Source organism: Girardinichthys multiradiatus, chromosome 20 (assembly GCF_021462225.1).
Source record: "Girardinichthys multiradiatus isolate DD_20200921_A chromosome 20, DD_fGirMul_XY1, whole genome shotgun sequence".
NCBI classification, from domain to species: Eukaryota; Metazoa; Chordata; class Actinopteri; order Cyprinodontiformes; family Goodeidae; genus Girardinichthys; species Girardinichthys multiradiatus.
The window spans coordinates 7,459,229-7,478,960 of record NC_061812.1 but is presented as its reverse complement, the minus strand read 5'-3'; the positions used below and the strand labels follow the sequence as shown (position 1 = coordinate 7,478,960).

The 19,732-nt window shown below is 38.0% G+C and overlaps 1 protein-coding gene and 1 long non-coding RNA gene across 4 annotated transcripts in view; one reads left to right on the top strand and one right to left on the bottom strand.

The window, feature by feature from the left end:
• asic1b (acid-sensing (proton-gated) ion channel 1b) overlaps window positions 1–19,732 on the bottom strand; it is a 238,420-nt gene that overhangs the window by 10,174 nt on the left and 208,514 nt on the right. For all 3 annotated transcript variants that reach the window (XM_047347858.1, XM_047347856.1, XM_047347857.1), the window contains 2 exons: window positions 10,147–10,274; window positions 806–956 (listed from right to left, as the gene is read on the bottom strand). In XM_047347858.1, coding sequence (XP_047203814.1) covers window positions 806–956; window positions 10,147–10,274 — 279 coding nt within the window. The remainder of the gene's footprint in view (window positions 1–805; window positions 957–10,146; window positions 10,275–19,732) is intronic.
• Window positions 15,532–16,171, top strand: LOC124856907. Its single transcript, XR_007035451.1, has 2 exons — window positions 15,532–15,681; window positions 15,774–16,171. It is a non-coding gene; the product is annotated as an uncharacterized LOC124856907 (long non-coding RNA).

Sequence of the window (19,732 nt, the reverse complement as noted above, 5' to 3'; positions counted from 1 at the left end):
AACAAGCTCTGGGTTAAAAAATTGTTTTAAGTCACTACTCTTCTTTCCAAAACTGGATATCGTCACAAATCAATCTGGTCTCTTAACTGATTTCATTTATCACTGCTTAAAGTTTCTGTCTACATTGTTCCCATCCATCTCATTCTAGAAGTCCAGCCATTCATTCAATCCATCAAGACAACAGTGAATAAAGACCTGCCGTGGACGAACAGGAAATTACTTCCCTACTAAGGGCAATAATTCATGGAATTTTCCCTAAATATTACTCAGCTGACAGGGAAATTGAGGAATGATCAGGACCAGAGCACAATCCAGCGGGTTGAGGATTTTATCTCGTTCTCTGTGGACTCAGGATATTCAAACACACAATAAGGTAGCGTATAATCCCGATAATCACACATGCTGCTCTGTGACTGACAACATAGATATTCGAGTGGAGGCTGGTGAGCGAGAGTTAACAGAGTCCCAATCCAAATGTTTCCTCTTTGCCAAAGCCCCTTTTCAATTTGCCATCTGAGATCTCACACTGTGATTAAATGTAAGAGGTAGACAGCAAACGCCAGCTTTAATCACTGCACAAACACAAAAAGAAAATGGTTGCGTTTTCCAATCCGTTGGAGTGTGAAAGTATGTGATTTTCTAAGGTTGCTGCCAAAATTTTGTTAGTTCCTCAAGTAAAACTGTCACCGCCACCACTTCACAAACACACTTTTATAATCAGTTTGCCACATCAACCACTACAGCATTTTTCTGCTTTTTGGATGCAGATGTATGCAGTGTGTGTGTGTATGCCGCAGCGAGATACCAGGCATGTGGACCATCCTGCAGTTGCAGTTCTCCATCAGGTACCGTGTCTCACAGTCGATTCTGCAGGCAGTGATGCTGTAAGTGCTGAAGAAGTCCGAGTCCATTGCTGTGGACTTGCAGTCCCCCCACGGTGGGGGCAGGTACGTCAGCTGAAAGAGAGAAGAAAACCTCTTTAGTCACAAAGTGCAAAAAGTCCTTCCCTGCATTTGCGTTGATAATATAGTCATTTGACCTTGTACTTCCTGTCAGGAAGATGAGAAACATGTTACTCAGTCTATAAGAGAGGCTATTTCCCTACAGACAATGCACATTACACAGGTCATTTGGTGCATTAGACTTAGAGAATAAATCCCATTCTTACTTCATGGTGAATACATCTGTACAGTGATGGTTATTGTTGGAGCTGGTCTCCTACGCTCTCCTATTTCTAGTCTCCCTCTGGGCTTTTATCGTACTGCCCACTCTTCATAAGAAGCCCAATAGTGCCAGCTGCGTAGTTGAAAGTGTTCTGCTGTAAGAGTTTCAGTCTACAGTTTTTTAGTGGAACAAAACCCCATGCACCATGAGTTCTAACCCACAAGTTTTATGCAATTCTTATGCAACATCTGCAAATTACACCCTCAGACCTCTGTCCGTGTTTAATGGTAATCTTGCACAAAAGTCTTCTATGAGTAATTTCATATTGCCCTGTAATTTCTATGCTTGGTCTCAAAGTGTAATTATCACTCTAATTACTAGTGCATTAAACAGATGCATATATTTTTGTTGAAACCAGGTGTTTATATACACGGTGTGCAAAGACACATAAGGGGTTTTTTCACAATCTGACACTAAATCCAAATGAATTTTTCCTTTTTGGTTCCGTTGGTAATACCATGATTATTTCTGTTTTCTTAATAACATACATTCAAGTTAAATACACAGTATGTTTCTGTTCGACATCATGGAAAAATCGAAAGAAGCCAGCAACGATATCAGGAAGAGAGTGGAGGAACTTCCCAAGTGTAGTTCATACTTTCTAAATGTCTAAAAGCAGTATCAGGAATAGATAACATTACATTGTTCGAACAATCATATGTAAATGTAAAAAACATGGGAATGTTCAGCCATCGTACTGGTTCAGTAAGGGGATGGGTTCTGTCTCCCAGAGATAAATATGTTTTGGTGCATAATGTGCACAACAAACTTGGAACTAAAGCTATGGAGCCTGTGAAGATGCTGACTGAGGTTGGTGATCATACAGAGTGAAACAAGTTCTGCAACATCAGGGGCTGACAAGCCACTCAGAGACAAATGAATCATTCTTCCAAAAACAATAACTAGATAGACAAGGAAAAATATCCGTCTGTCATAATAGAAAACAAACAAACAAATATGTTCTGTGGTCTGATGAAACAAAAATTTTATCTGACCACAAATGTTTGGCCATACTGGCTGTTGTTACATTTAAAGGAGGAAGAGACAAGCCTGCAAGCCTTAGAAGAACATCCCAACTGTGAAGTACGGGGGTGGCGGCATGATGTTGTGTGAGCGCATTGCTGCAGGAGGGGCACTTGCACTTGGCGAAATAGATGGCATCATGAGAAAAGAACATTATGTGGATGATACTGAAGCAACATCTCAAGACATGAGCCAGAAAGCTAAAGCTTGGGTTCACAAACTGTTCTTCTACGTGTACAATGATTTTAACTGTTTTCCAGCTATTATGCTATGTACTCTACACCGGCCTGCTGACAGGGTGGGGGGGCACATGGGTCTGCTGTCCCTGGTCCAGGATCAGGGGGGAGGGTGGTAAGTCTGAACGACTGTGCTGACCCGGGCCCTAGCGAAGGCTGAGTGGACACATATATCCAAGTCAAGAAATAGCATGCTGAGAGACTAATAACAAAGAACACTGAAGGCTGTAATTGAATCAAAAGGTACAAATAAAGTACAAAATGTACATATACTTAAAATCGTATTAGTTGAAGGGTGTGCACACTTATGTAATTAAATTATTGCTGTTTATTATTTTTTTTATTATACAGTAGTTTCAGACTAATTAGATCTCATTGTTTTTTATTTCAAATTAATTTCAAAATGATTAATGTTTATAGTTTTTTATTTCACAATAACAAGTCTGTCATAATAAAAGCAAACAAACCAGCTAACAAAGATCTTCGTACAAGCAATAAATGTTCACACTTAAAACTATAAATCATACTTATTAGATTTTATTTTTATTGCAAAGACTAAATAATCTCTAATTTAAATATAATAAGGAGAAAGTAATTGTGCTGAAAGATACTGTATCCTTGTTTCAGTCTGGTATTTAACATTCATGTTAAATTTCATTTTAATTATTACTTGTCTCCATAGTTACATAAACAAAACTTGTAATCTATGAAAAACAAATGATTACCCATTAAAATAGTTTAGAAAAGAACAGAAAAACAACTAAAACCCCAGTAATCCCAGTGGTAGCTGAAACCAGCCAATTACAAATAAACAGGTGTGAATAAACATGGGATCATCTTATTGTCCACTGGAGAGATGATGCCCCAGGAAGCTGTATTTGCAGTCTTTGTACTAGTGTGTGATAACAGAGTTCAGGAAAACACGGTAATACATTTTTTATATTACAGTTCATTAACATAACTGTAGGAATACATATGAATTTAAAAATAAACATGTATACCTTCCTCTCCAAGCCAAACCCAGTGAACGACTCGTATAGTTAACATCACCTTGCTGATGTAACCAAAATAGGCTCCCTCTAAGGAACACATTTTTTTCTGATTTACATCTAACACAAGAAAATCAGCTGCACCAATTTGCATTTAATCCATCCAAAAAAAGGGGCAAAACTTGATGCATTAAATAAAGGAGGGGGCTGTAAAAAAGGCCCTTGTGTGTGTCTCCGTTTCATTGGCTCAAAGTGTGCATCACTGAGTGCTCACACAGCAATAAATTAAAGGCCACCATTGTGATTTAGGAACCTGCATTTTACAATTTGTACCAGAGTGCAGGAGGCAGCCACGAGTGCTGCGAACTGGATTTGCTTATTAATAACCCAGGGCAATGTTTAACATACACATAAAGTATTCACACACAGACACACATATTACGGTGCACTTTAAAAACACAGGTAGCCACAGCTATAGCTCTATCAGGAAGAGCTCTCCCAGTACAAAACAGAAAACGGGAATGCTGCATGGAACCTAATGATCAAGGAAGATTCAAGTTCACAAGGACAAGACATATTTTAGAGGAAATAAATGATAATAGCAAGTCTGCTATTTTAAATTCTCTACATATTTTAAAGCTGTCCAGCTTTTTAAAAACTCTGTCAACATTGCTTCCACGTAGGAAAACGTCTACCACTGTCGACAAAAGTGTCTGGCGTAGGAGATGTAAAGACACCTTACCGTGCGGTTAGCTGTTTAACAACCACAAGGAAGGAAACAAATCACGATAAGACGCTGACCTCAATTCTCCCTTCATTAACTGAGCAAGAGAGCAAATAAAAGGTTGAGAGGAGGAAGTTTGCAAGACTCAAAGGACAGGAAAAAGGGGAGGATGGAGATACGCTGGTGGAGGAGATGTTTGCAGGGTTTTACGTTTTATGTCAAAAGGGGGGATGGATATTGCATGTTTTTCTTTTTATGGGATCATGGTGAGTGACAGTTTGGCTAGATGAAAAGTCAGTGGCAGCTTTACACTACAGGATTGCTGAGGCACAGAGTTGAATGAGTGTGGAGCAAGCTGCATTAGATTAATGAAGAGTGAGCCTGCCAAAGGATAAATAAACAGAGATAGGCTGAAGGGAAGCAGAATGTAGAGAATGAGAAATTGTACTAACAGAATTGTAATGAATGTTGGAAAGGAAAAAAATAATGGAGCTAATGAGAGGTAAAAAAAACTCCCAAAGATGCATACTTTCCTGCAGCGACATTGGCAGCATGCAAAATGCTGCTGCAGCCTGCCGACACAGGAACGCACTGACTAGTTGTGTGGACGTGGACGGACTGAGATTACCACCAAAATCCCTCTTTTCTCTGCCTTATTCATTATGCATGAATCTGTAACATATTAGGGACCAGAGCTTACAATTTGTCTGGCTGCAAAGTATCCATATCACTTTAAGAATTATTCACAGCTGAGAGGAATAACCCACATCTACCTTGTTTCAGTGAACAAGAACAATTGTGACAAGCTGACTGGGCAAAGTTTGTGTTCTTTATTTATGCTAAAGCCCCATGTGGGTCTCTGTGAGGGTTGAACAAGGACCTAAGGTCTCTAAGGCGCACACGAACATGAGCAATCCCTTCAACCTCATTATAGCACTGTTGGCTTAGAGGTTAAAGCCTTTTCATTAGCCAAACAGCCTTATTTCTCCCCTCTCATATGAAAAGAGATTAAAAAAGACACTTTCATTTGCAGACATGTTTGTATCAAATGTTTTCTCCTTCTATCACAAAAAATGGCTCTGGTGCTTGAAAACACAGAATGATTCCAGAGAAACAGCGTCGACCTTGTGGGCTGTCCTTATTCAACTCTCAGGTATCTAAAAAAATAGTGAGCGACTCATGCGATAAATGTGTTACCCTTCGAGGTAGCTCAATTTCCAGGCCTTATAGATCGAATAGGATATGATCTGTTTTTAAAGCATGTTTTCCAGCCGATGAAACACTAAAACATGTATTGAACTGCAGAGCAAACAGACCAGCTATCAGCAGAGAGCTGAGTAAATGCTGATGTCACGGGGTCTTCACAGTAGATGAGGCTGCATTTGCAAGGTAGGGGGGACATGAAGGAATGGCGCTGGGGGAAGGGGGTCACAGCTTTGAAAACAAATATGTTGCGGAGATATTTTACAGTGATGGAAAACAAATAATGTTTTAGGTTGGGCTTGAACTTTGACCTTTCCGCTACACATCTCGTCTACTAGCTAGCATTTCTAAACTCACTTTCAGAGAACTTATTTTAAGCAAAAGAGAAAGATAGAAACAGTAACTGGTCCTTTCAGTGAAACTACGGCGCTGGTCACATTTATTGGCACCACTGGTAAACGTGTAAAGAGAATTATACAACCGTTACTGCAGTAGGAACATTTCACACTGAAAATTAAGAAAATCTCAACCTTTAATTCAAGTACATTTTCTCATGGAGAAACAATCTGGCATCAAAGAAATTTGACTTACTTTTTTTATTTCTAAAAATAAAAATAATTGGTGCCACAATTAAATGTACATGTATTAGTACCCCTACTGTTAATACATGGTACAACCCACTTTTGTCATTTGGACAGCTCTATGGGTGTATTCACACCAGGAAAGCCCTTTGATCTGCCTGTTTGGTCCTGACCAAAAGTGGCAGGTTTGAATATACCCTAAGATTTCACAAAGCATTGGTGCATTCAGAGAGGAGAATATTTGAGCATTTATCTATTTACATGTGGAGATTTCCCACATATCCATCCTTTGTCTCAAACAAAACACACCTGGTGTATTTATTGCTGAAAAGCTCAGTCTCAGCTCAATCTGACTGAAGCATTCCAGGTAGTTTGCATGTAAATTGGGAGTCTAAACAGGTAAACGTCACATTTGTATTATGGTGGTAGGACAGAAAACGTTTTTACTCGCATACCTCCCACACGCCTAATTGGCAGCATCTAATGATAGACTCTAATGGCTGCTCTGAAGAAGGTGTGAATCCATAAATATGGGTCTTTGTCTAGTGGCTACAAGAAATTATTGTCTCTTTTGCACCATTTACACCCAAGGAAAACTGAAGGTCATGCATTAATAATTAGTACAAACTCTTAAAAGTGAAGAAGAAAAAACATAACATGTAACATTTTGAAAGGATTATATTTTTTTTGCTCATTTCTAAACACAGATTTTTTCCAAACTGAATGTAATTGTAATTTACTAAAATTATATTAAAATGAAGTTTGGATTTTTCAGTGTGAGACTATGTTACTGCAAGGACAGATTATATTTATTTAACATATTTACCAGGGTGCCAACAAATGTGGCTGATACTTTATGGCTACTTACTGACTGTCACATTAACTAACTAACCCTTCTAAGTATTTAAAACAGTTGAAACCTGACATCAGGTCTGAACTGCTGCTGCTGCATTTACAGACAGACACAGTAAAGTTGAGTTCTCCTGACTTCTGACAAGCTATACAGAATAATCAGATGCACCATGTTATTAAATATAAATCACAGGTGTATCTAAACCTTTGTTTTTCTAACTTAATTAGCTGCAGAACCTAGTCTCTAGTTACTGTTTTTACAGCATCAGGGACATATGAATTAGACTATCTTGTAAAGGCCTTTAAGCTACTGCTAAAGCTTCTGCTACCTGTCTCCTTATTATTTTTTGCAACTACTCTCATTCACAGCCATTTAAAATTATGTTATTGTTGCTTTAAATGCATTGTATTACAAACACCAAAAGTTCTGTTGCAAAAAGATGATACGATTACTGTCATGATTCGCCTGTTAGGTGTTTGAGTTTTGAGTTTCCTTGTCTGTTTCTCTCTACTCCCCTGTTTATGTTTTCTAGTTACTGTTATTTTAGTTCCTTCATTGTAGATTAGGTAAATTGTTTATTTTTTTTGTCTTGTTACATTTAGCTATTTCTGATACTTCCCTGGACGTCTCTGTGTTCCTGCTCATCTGTGTTAATTAGCCTCTCTCATTAGTTGTTCTGCGTTCTCCTTGCTGCAGCAGCTCCACATTTCATCTGATTGGCTGTTATGGTTCATTGGTCACTTCTCTGCCCTGCCTCTGTTTATAAGCTGTTTGGGTTTTGTTGTTTGTCGCTGGATTCTACTGTTTGCCTGTCTGCTCCATGCCAGTAACTCTGCTTATGTTCCGTGTCCTACGTCTCCGTGTAGTTTACAAGTTTAGTTGTCATTAAATGTTGTTCTACTCACCATGCGGCTCCCAAGTACCTGTTTGCTCTTTGGTCCTGCATGACCCCAGCGTTCTATCACAACTATTTAATTAAGGCTTATGTAGTTTTGTGTGCTTTTGGTGATGAAGTGAAGACTATGCCCTCTGGTTAGGTAAGATATTTTTTCTTTGGCCAATAGCAAATGTTTTTGTTACTGTAGTGCCATTAGATCCTCATTAGAGGCATCCATAAATGTTTCAAATTCTGTGTCTAAAAAAGGGGTTTAGAACTGCCCAGTTTTCCAAGATTTTGAGATGGAGATGAAGTACTCTTCCCATGTCTTCTGAAGTGTGCAATGACCTTCTTCATCTTAGGCATGAAAAGGCAGCAGCTGTTGCCTCTGTATTCTCCCATAGGATGTTTCTGTGTTGTGTGAAATCAGCCCAATGATAGCGGTGTTATACGCAAAAAGTGATAATGTTTTCACTGGATGAATGTGGAAGCAGTTGTGCATAAAAGAAAAGCAAGAACAGAATATGGTTGTGTGCACCATTGTCTGGGAGTTTAACACCCAGTTTATACAAAGTTATGGTACCAACAGAGGAGATAATGTTCCAAAAACAGCACCTTTTAATATGTGTTTGCGCCAGAGCAGACGCATCTTTTGCTCCCTGTTAGAGGCATGGTAGGGGTTATATAAGTACTCTGAGGATTAATGAGGTCATAACTCAGTTATTGCATTTCTTTGTAAAGCATCAGCTCTCCTGTTTACTTTCAATTTTTACACCTTTGTTAAAACTGATACTGTAGACAGTAGTTTTTAAGTCTGCAGACCTATAATAGTAACAGCTTTAAGTTACAAAACAAGTTAAATGTTTATGGGGAAAAATATTAAGATATTCATGATTTTAAATGTTAATTTAAGATGCAAAACTGCTAGAAAAAGCTGAAGAGGTGATTGGACAAACCTAGGCAGAAGAATAAGGAGTACCTGAAATGAAAAACAAAGATTCAACAGAGCATTGGACGGAGGTCAATAAATTTGTGGAGCTGCTGCCACACAGACAATAATCTGATCAACCCTGCCAGAGTCACCTGAGCTGTGAAGGAATGTCACAACCGCAAGAAACAAGCACACTCAACAATGAAAGGATACATCGAGGGCAGATGCATCACAGATATTATCCGCTGGTGTACAGAATCCTATGACCTTACATGCAGAAATTAATACATGATATATTTTAAAGGCAAATAGGAAATATTACAACTGTTCAATGAGAATTTTTTATTTTGCATCTATAAGCTGATTAATGTTTTTGAGAAGTCACAGAGCACATGTAAGTGGTTGCAAAGAGTCTGCAAAGATTATGCTACAGTGAGTTTGAGATAAAGCCTGCCGGAACAAAAATTAGTTATTTTTGAATTTGGAAAAACAATTGAGCATACACGTCTTTACTATCATCTTTAATCAAAGTTCTTATTTATTGTAATTTACTAAATCATTGTCTTTGTAAAAAATATCTTTCATCAACATCTGAGTGTATTTAGCTAATACACGTTAATGAACGTCTCTAGTAGGGAAGCACTAACATGAAAATTTGGGATGATATCAATATCTGATATTCCTGTTTTGGCTGTTGACCGATATTTACTGATATTATTTGCCCTGTCGACACCATGAACAAATTAGCAAACCGCTGACTCCTCCTCTGCTTCAGTTAAACTCCCCATGATCCTGTTCTGCATCACTGTCACACGACCAAACAAATAGCACATAACAACCTCGCTTTGTTTTAGAATTGGGTGTTCCATCAAAGGTGTTAAGCTTAACAGGTGCAAACCATGATACTATCACCACACTGACAGATAGTGACACAGTTCCAAAGGAATATTTGGATGTTTTAGTTTCCTCTGACGTAAAATTTTATAATGCTCTATTTTAGCTCACAAAACATTTCAGCAGCCATCTGCCTTGTCCACGTGAAGCTCAGTTGACCTACCTAAGACACTACACTGTTTTGGCTTTTTACTTTCTCCCGGGCCACATCGTTTTCTAAGTGATGGTGACCTCCTTTAGCAAGGAAGGCAGCGTTGTTCAACATCCTCCATTTCTCTACAATTTCCTGAATGTGGACTGGTGAAAACTAAATTATTTAGGTTTTAAATGGAACAGTAGGTGAAACACATTTTAGTATTTTCCTCTTTGTCTGTCTTATATTTAATTACAGATTTATGTCAAACTGCAACGTAGAAAACAAACAAAAACAAAAGAATCTGGACTATAAAATACAAAATTACCAAAACAGTTATTTTGATTGCTTATAGAGGAGTAACTGACTGACATGGCACTTTTGAAATCGGAAGCTACAATCACGTTTTTTTATTGTTAAAATATGCAGAGATATTTTAGCATGCTTTCAGCATTTTGTGATCTCTTCCAGGACATACCCGTTGTTCCTGACAGGAAACAAAGGTCTGAAATCCTGGGGCCACTCCGAAGCCCAGCTGGTCTATGAACGGTGGCTCCTCCTGGGTGTGGATCTGAACTTTGATCCCCGCTTCAAATGATGTCTCATCTGTTGATGGTAAAAGGTTAGGACAGTTACAACAGGGATGGTGATTTGTATGCACACACTGACCTGCACCATCTAACTTAAAGCTGTCATTATTGACCAGAAGGTGCAAAGGTGTTGCAGTGTTGGAATATGTTTGACCCAGGGGAGTGAAAGCATACTGGCCACAGAAAAGAAAAGTCTTATTTTAGCTGAAGAAAAGCCATCACTGCCCATTCATCAAATTCTAAATGACACCATACATCATAATTTCTCATGAATGGCAAACACTTTGGGATTTTTTTGTAGGTTAAATAGCTTGAATGAGGAGTGAGAGGATAAATGAATGGATTTTCCAAACAGATTAGCAGACAACAATGCCTGCCTCACTGTAGCCTTGCTTCTGCAGAGGAATGAAAGTGAATGTATAAATTATTAAATAAATGATGATAAAGTAAAATCAGTACTGCTGAGAGCTTCCTTTCCCAAACAACTCTGTTGTATAGATTTTAAATCAAACAGATGGGCCTCTTTAATTCAGACTTGAGGGAAACACCTCAATGACGCATAGACTTAAAGCTCTACTTCAGCAAACATATTTCTTTCACAATAATAGTGACCTAAATATACCAATTATGCTGCTAGCAGGTTGAATTAAAGGGATTCAGCTTCTTTGAGAGTCAGTTTGGTGTGATGATGTACGCTGTCTGTTTCCGGCTAACCCGCCCCCTACTTTTCTCCTCCTGGTTGTCACTCGGTATCATCTTCTCAGTGCCAGGCTTTCTCACTATTTTCAATTAGGGAGCTCAGAGTTGTGGCAGGAGTTCAGCAAGAAAGCTTCAACATTGTGTGACAGATTTGAACTGTTACATATTGGTCCAGTGAGACTGAATACCAAGCCATTTTGTTCTGCTGCCAAGGAAAATACTTGAGAGCTGCAAATAGATATAAAAAACAGAAAGCTTCTGCATTAAATCCACATGCCTTCTTTCAGTCATTGCCATCCTTTGTGCATGTGCTAGCATAACAATCACTTGTTTGATTTCTTGCTAAAGAACTTCAAGTATTCATCAGTTACTCAAACTTTCTCATTATCCACAGGTGACAAAAAATGACAACCTTGTGAGGAATGAGTCTAAAAAATGTCTCAAAAATATAAAAATTTAGACATCTATTTTAATTTGGTGTGTTCTGTTGTGATTACTTGAGTCATACTCAAAACATGTTGCAATTTCACCTATAACTGTGATTTAATTTTCATTCCACAACCAAAACACAAGTGAAGTTAAAGCTCAAGGTAAATGTAATTTTATTCAGAACTAATTGCATAAAACATTCGCAGAGGCATGATTTATAACATTTAGTTACATGGTTAAAGAACAGAATCGCCATCTATTCATTTCTGTATTCCGTTCCTTCATACAGGGTAGAAATTATTTAGCTATCAAATTTTAACCAAATGAATCAGGATTAATCAAATCTGAATGGACTGGACGTCAGCTCTATTCTTGGTGCCGGATTTTTGTTTCAAGTGGTCTGATTCAGCTTTGAGAGCATTGCTAGGCAGCAGACAGAAGAAGCCCTGTTGTGATGATCACAGCCGACATGGGATCGATTATTTCTAGAAATCCTATTAAATGCATTTAAGAGAACATGTTGTCAGTGAGTGCAGAGGTAAAAAAAAAAATGTTCCCTGCACTGTATTATCTATCAGTACTGTTCAGGTAAAAACAACCTCTCAAGTTCACAGAGTACAGTCACAACAGTTTAGCTAATGCAACACAAAAGTGTTTGTCAGGTTTCAAATGATAAAAACATGAATAGAAGTTATTTTTAATGCAGAGAAATCTGCTGTAGGAACACTGAGGAAGGTTTTGTCTATGAGATAGTTGGCAAATAAATCTGAGATGACATTATTTTCTCAATGAAATCCCAAAGGTGCTCTGTGCAATTTAGGTCATGACTCTGGAGGACCATTCTAAAACCTTTACATTCTCCTGAGAAGAATATTATTTAAACAAGCAGCTGATCTTGTTGAAAGATCCTCTTCTGTTACTTGAATTATTTTTGGCAGATTTTGAGTTCATCAGTAGCTTACACTTAATTAGGCTGTCTAATCACCACTTGACTGTGTTCCAGACCAAATTTGTGTTTGTTGCAATAATAGAGAATTGAGTTTTTGCTTTTCTGGTGGCAGTTTTACTGCACGCATCACCCCTCTGTTTGCAAAGGACATGGTCATTTAAATATGCTGAATACAAATGAGACCCATTTTCTAATGTTTTATTGATGCCATTAGGAGAGAACAGACTGGAGCTATGGTAGATTATTCTTTTCTAGGAATACTGACATTAAAGAAAAAGGTTACGCTGCTATTTAAAGCAGCTGCAGTTTTACTTTGAATTACTTCAAAGCCTAATGAGTACAAATCTAGAATAGTTTTTGTGTCTGGAGACTAGAACATGGCTGGGATATTTTCTTTAGTAACTAGACTTTAGAAAAGCAATTTTTACTCTTAACTATTAATATTTTATCAATAAATTTTCTACCCCCTCTTGTTTTTTTTTTTTAGAAAGAAAGATAATAAATAAGTCCCAGGTTTATCTCCAATTTACTCATAAATATAACATTTTATGCGACTCTCTGGGACTTTAATTAGTTCAAAAACTTTAATAAAAACACATGGCAAATTCCTCTGAGGTAAAATGCTGACATGCAGAACCAAAGGACAGAATAATTTAAATGTACCGAATCAGAATTAGTTCACTTTCTAATGCAGTTTTAGTTTTGGATCATAGTTCCTCAATAAACATGCCACCATAAACCCTTTTTACCACAAACCCTGTCATTTATATCATACAAGTTGATCCAATGACATCGCAGGCGTGTGTTTGCTTTAGGATCATGTAGCAGGGATTGCAGAACCAAAGAGGCATGGTTATATTTCAGAAGGTCTGACATGTAGACATGTATAAAATGTGTGTTTGGAGCATTTCCTTTTAATATAAAATATTTGGTTAATCTTTGTGTCTCAACCCTGATCCAGACTGTCCAAATACATTCAGAGCTTTAAATAGAAGAAAAAATGTGGAGCTCCACCCTAAAAATGAAATAAACTGTATTAGATTCTTAAGTCACACACATGCTCTGACCACATTTTCCAGTATTAGAAAATTAAAATTTAAAGGGCTGTTGTGCTTGGCTGACTGTGCTAGTGCAAGCAGGAAATGCAGCTGCTCTATAAAATGTCAAAGGCAACTGTTTGTCATTGTTGCAATCTATGCACACAATGAGTCCTCTATGCAGGCTGTCACTGGTTATAGCACAATAGTAATAATAATAAAAGACACAAAGAAAACTCTCTTTGTAGATTCATCTTTATCTGACTTTACTCTGTCTGGCTTCCCAACATCTGCCTCCATATTACCCTTACAGCTCATGGTCATTACAGCCATGTGGATAACCCCCAAGATGGATAAGAGCATAAAAATGGTGGGTCGACTTCGACCTTCCATTCCATGTTGACAGCTTTCTGCTCATAGTGAGGCATGAAGAACACTCTCAATCAAAGAGCAAATATATCTTTCATGAGCAGAGTTGTTTCTATAGCCACAAGACATAATGGTTTCATTAGCTACATGCAATTCTTCAGATTAAGTCAGGGTGGCCTTTTGTTCTTCGACGATATTCAGTGGCAGTATTGAATGAATGCCGCCCTGGGTGAGCATCATTTTCTCTGACCAGCATGCACATTGCTAGTTTACAGAGAAAGAGAATAAAGGATAATTTCAGGTATTTTTAGGTTAACTAAGAAATTTCAATTGCTTTTACTTTCAGAAATCAGCATTCACAAATCAAAACTGTGCTTTGAAGAAATGGTAGCTTGATCAGTTTTGAACAATTCAGGACAGGGTCATACATTGTCATTTTCAATCTTGTTTTAATATACAGTTGTCCCAATGTAAAATAAGATTGAAAAAGTTTCTTTTTGTATTTTCACAAATAAAACAGAAGTTTCATTGATCACAAATGGTGTTTTCAAGAAGCTCATGTTCAATGAGATGTTCAACATTGAATAATCCAGTTAAGTGTTATTTGTCAGTTGAACAGTATGTTCTTACATTTCTTACATTATGAACAACACAGTGGTGTGCTCCCTTCCCTTTGACAATAAGCAATAGAAAACTCATTCAAGACATTATTGACTTTTTGTTTTCGGTGAGCTCTTATGCCACCCCCTGACAACACAGTGCCCTTTGCAGTAAGCCATATTGCACATATGCAAAATTGCCGCAAACAACAATAGTATAATGACATGAGGATGTGTTTTTTTTTCTTCTCTTATTCAGTCAGATTTTAACTTGCAGCTTCACAGCCTAATCACAGTGGGTAATGTTGAGGTGGCCACATGCATTTCTTACAATCAAAAGTTTTCCACTGCATCAGTGTTAGAGTGGGTGAAAGAGAAGCAAATATTGTTAAGCTAATTATTTACCAAAGTGGAAGATTATTTCATAAATATAGCCCATTTTGGGAATTTTTGGCACTGATGCTGCACTGCATCACTGAGCACTCGTCTGGTAAGCTTTCTAATATGCAGAATGTTAAGCAGCAAAGCAATTAAAAACGGATTTAAAGTCAATTTATAACTGATGAATTGCTTTGATATTATTATGTTATTTTTGTATAATGAAATGCATTAATCTACCACCGTAAACTGTTATTTATCCTTATTTAGTTTCAGACAACCCAGATCTGGAGTAGTGAAAGAAAATAAAAACCACATATTTAATGTTTTTGTCAGAGTCTGCAGTCTCTGTCTCTCCTTCTTACCTTCTTCCACCACCAGGTGCTGCTGAGGGAAGCGTCTCTGGGTGCGACAGGTGGAGGAGTATATAGGGGAGGGATCCCCAGCACTTCTTTGCCTGAGTGTTTTGCCTACAGCGGTCTCAGGTTGCCTGTTCATTTCCATGTTTCCCAGCTCAAGCCTGTCCGTACCAGCACGCTCGGCCCTCCGGCCGAGCGCCCTCCGGCCGAGCCCCCTCCACCCACCCGGGACTTCCAGGGTCATCCAGCCTACACGGTCCGTCGGATTGTGGCCTCTCGTCAACGTGGGCGGAGTTGGCAATACCTGGTCAACTGGGCTGGTTATGGTCCGGAGGATCGTTCCTGGATCCCGGGTCCTTTATCTTAGACCCGTCTCTAATTCAGACTTTTTTGTCGTCGCAGGCTGGGCCTTCTGGGCCGCCAAGTGGCCGCCGTTGAGGGGGAGGTGGTGTCAGTCTTCAGTCTGCCTCTCCTGCTTACCTTCTTCCACCACCAGGTGCAGCTGAGGGAAGATGACAGGTGTTCCTCATTTTGATGATCATCTGGAAGAGTATATAGGGGACGGATCGCCAGCATTCTTTACCTAAGTGTTTTGCCTACAGCGGTACCATCACCTGGCCAGATCTTGTATTTTGAAAATCTTGTGTCTCTTTGATTAAGATAAATTACTCACCGTTTCTGTCTCGCTCTGTCCAGGTTCTATATTCAGTCTTTGACTCAGTCTGATGGTTTATCGCACCCTGCTTCAGAAGAATCTGGATCAAGTCCCTGCTGGCTGTCCGTTCTCCAGTACTCTTTCCTCGCCTGCACGCACCCAGTCCACCCTCCAACGATCCGCTTACTTGGACCACGGAAGTTTCTGGTGGATTCCCAGATGAGGCCGCCCTGGATCTCCAGACTCATTTGCAATCTCCCTGGCAGATCTAGTCCTCCCTGCACACCGTAAGCCTTCTGAAACAGAGACTATTAGCTGCCACTCACCAAGTACTTACCTGATCTGTTTCCCTCTTTTTCGCAGTCCACCGGTTCCTGTCTGCGTGGCTAGCCCTGATCATTATCTGTTCCAGAATTCTAGCAATAAACTTCCAAAACTGTTTATTGTTCTCTGAGTGTTCTTCCGCATGTGGGTTAAGTCGGCCGTTAAAACGATGACAGTTTTATTTAGAACTGTGATGCTCTTTGGATCTCAATATTCTTTACAAAACCAGATGAGACTTTTCTAGGTGAAATGTTGCATACTGAAAGATCTTTGAGGTTTGTATCTTATTTCACTGAAATTTCTTATCTGGCTTTAGTCACCCACCTGCAGCATGAAATAATAATTGTAGAAATGTAAAAACTTGACATATATTCATCTTTAGACATGCTGGCAAGTTTTCCCTAAATGCCAGAAACTTTACAGCTTGATACCTTTAGACCTATTATGGCTATTGCTTTGTGATTTCATCAACAAGATTACCAGAACTGTCACAGGAAGAATACCCTGAGCTTGTTAGGATATATTTTCTAAGTCTCTTATAAATTATTTATTGTTTACTGTTTTGTTTTCTCGTTTTAAAAACCCATGCATATTTCTCACCTCACCGTGTGTTTGCCTTCCAGTCAAATTATTTCATATTGGCCAAGCACAATTATTTGCTTCATCACTATCATTTAATGTAATTTTAAGAACTGTTTTAATTCCATATGGGTAAAACAAACAGCAATGTCAGATTTTCATTTAATTTTTTATTTCATCCCTGTCGGTTATGAAGTTGAAGGTCCATGGAGGTGCAGGCTCTGTGTAGACCAATCCATGACTGGTAGAATTGCATCATGTGGCTTTCTATCCAGGTATGCTTTTGTTATACTGGAGGTTTGATTGGGAATATTGGTATGCAGAAAAAGTTATGATTTTACAGATTATTACAGAAATTAGCTGCTTTGGCTTGACATTATTTTCAACTGGACAATGTTCATTTTTAGGATCATACTCACCAAAAGCCTGAGTTGTGTGAAGTTTTTTATAATAGGTAAAAAAAGCACATTTCACATCTGTCAAATTTGTTTTTCTTGAACACAGTTTGCATATTCAGCCAAGCAAATAAAAAGGGATGGTTGCAACAAAATATTTTCACTCATATAAATTGTATGTTATGTGAATAGAGTTGTTCTCATGAGTTGGTCCCGTTTCTATTCTTGCTTGAATCAAATCATAGGTCAGTGCTTTAAAAACAAAAAGTAAAACATTTCTATAATAACACTCAGTTAAAAAGATTAGACTACAAATGAGGGAACATATAACAAATTTCAAAAGAAAAGTTGTGCCTGAACTCCTGCCTGAGACTGATAAATTATCATAAAATCTTGCTCCCGTATGTGGTGGCTTCAAATCGTTCATATGTTTTCTCTTTAGAACAAATTTACCTCTGCACTCACTGACAAGCATCCCAGCTTTCTCCTTGTCAGATGGTATTTGCCTGAATCACTGGCTGGCCCCCTGTATGCTGAAACGTACTAAGTAAATACTGTTTTTAGCTTTGATTCTGCATCTGAGTTGTGCAACAGAGCCTTGCTGCCAGTTTCTAACCCAGCCATTACTGTGGATGAAAAGATTTTGCATTTGTTGGGTGTTGGGGTAAATGACATTCTTCGGTTTTGCATGAAATTATGCAAGTATTTGTTTGATACCATTTTTCCTCTTGTTACAAGGAGAAACTCTCGGTGGTTAAAATGGCACATTATGTAACCCAGAAGACTGAGCCGGATCGAAGAATGGTGTCTTTATAGAGCTGATTACTGGCCAGTCAACAATATTTGGATATCATAAAAAACTGTGATTAGGACTTTCCTTATTTTTTATTTTTCAACATGGAAAAATAACTGTGTGATGTCCTACTCATATTGTTTATCTTTAAAATAGAGTACAATAGCCTTTTCAATTCTCTGACTTTAAAGAAATCATATAGGACACAGATAATCAAGTCTAAAGTTGCTGTTACATTTCATTTTTTGCAATGTATGCTGGTTACACATAAGACAGGTAAGATATGTCTAAACATGAGAACATTAAGGAGATTTTGTGGTCCTATCATGTTTTAAAGCATGTGTGTGGGTTTGATGTGGTCCTGTTGTGATGTTCACATATGCAGACTGCATGTGTGCTATTTCTTTTGCCATTGCATTTGTTCTGTTGCAGTGGTGCACTATAAGAGCTGCAATGCCCATGAAGTAAAATTTGTCAAACTGAAAAAAACAAAAAGCCTTTGGCAGCCTGGCTTCTGTTGGGATCAATTTGTGTATGCTACTGTGTTTAATGTGTTGTTAGGCAAAGCAGCAGCATTGTTTTCCCATGGGTATCTTCCTACATCGGTGAAACAGAAGACAAATATTTAATTGTGCAAAAGAAGTATTAAAAAAAACATTGATCTCTTAAACGATTTGGGTAATCGTTTAAGTTAAAATGATTTATTATAATTTGTATAATTATACTTTTTACCTCTCTACAAAAAGTAATCAGTTACTCAATAAGCTTATATAGAAGAACAAGAAATTTTATGATTCAATCACTAAGGCATTAAGTAGTTGGGACTTATATTTAAATATTGCAGTAAACATTTTTTGTGTTGAGCTTCTTGTTTAATGATGACCACTAGTGCAGTCTTTTTTGGTGATATTATTTTCATAGTTCCCATAAAACACAGAATTTAACACACAGAAGCATTTACAGCTGCATTAAAATCAAAGAGTGAGAGCTCTATAAAGCCTCTCTGCAGATGAAGGGTTGAACCTGACTAGACCAGCAAACAGTTCTGCTCTTCTTTTGATTCGTGTTGATTTACAGTAATTGTCTTGCAAAAAGATTCATACCCCTTGACATTTTCAGCATTTTGTCACATTACAATCACAACCATTAATGTATTTCAATTGGATTTGATGTGACAGATCAACACAAAGTGGAAGTTAAATAATGCATGATTATCAATTTATTTTAGTATTACAGTATCTAAAATATGTTATGCACTGGTGTTTAGCCCTAATTACTCTGATACCCTTAATAAAATCCAGTGCAACAAATGGGCCTCAAAAGTGAACCAGTTAGAAAATTAAAAGACAGATTAAAAACTCAGGTGGGAAAATGTGTCAATGGGACAATTGTTACACATGCACAATATGAGCTTTATGAGCAAAAGCCAATAAGAAGTCCTGTTTGCTGTTTGCCATAAGCCATGTTGGGGGCACCAAAGTGGAAGAAGCGGTTCAGACGAGAGCAAAATTGAAACTTTTTGCTCACACGAGAAACACTGTGACAAACATAATTTCAACAGTAAAACGTGCTGGTACCATCATAATGTGGAGATTGTATTTTCTTCAGCAGGGACTGGTCAGAGCGGATGGGAAGATGGATGGAGATAAATAAAGGGCAATCTTGGAAGAAAACCTCTTTGGGGTTGCAAAAAACATGAGTCTGGGTTGGAGGGTAGGGTAACAGGGTAACAACCATAAACATTCAGCCAGAACTGGAAAGTCCAGACCTAAATCCAACTGAAAGTCTTTGGCAAGAATTGAAAACTATTCACAGATGCTTTCCAGACAACCTGACTGAGTTTGATCTATTTGTCAAAGAGGAATGGTAAAAAATTAGACTAATAACACTAGATCCAATCAAACCACAC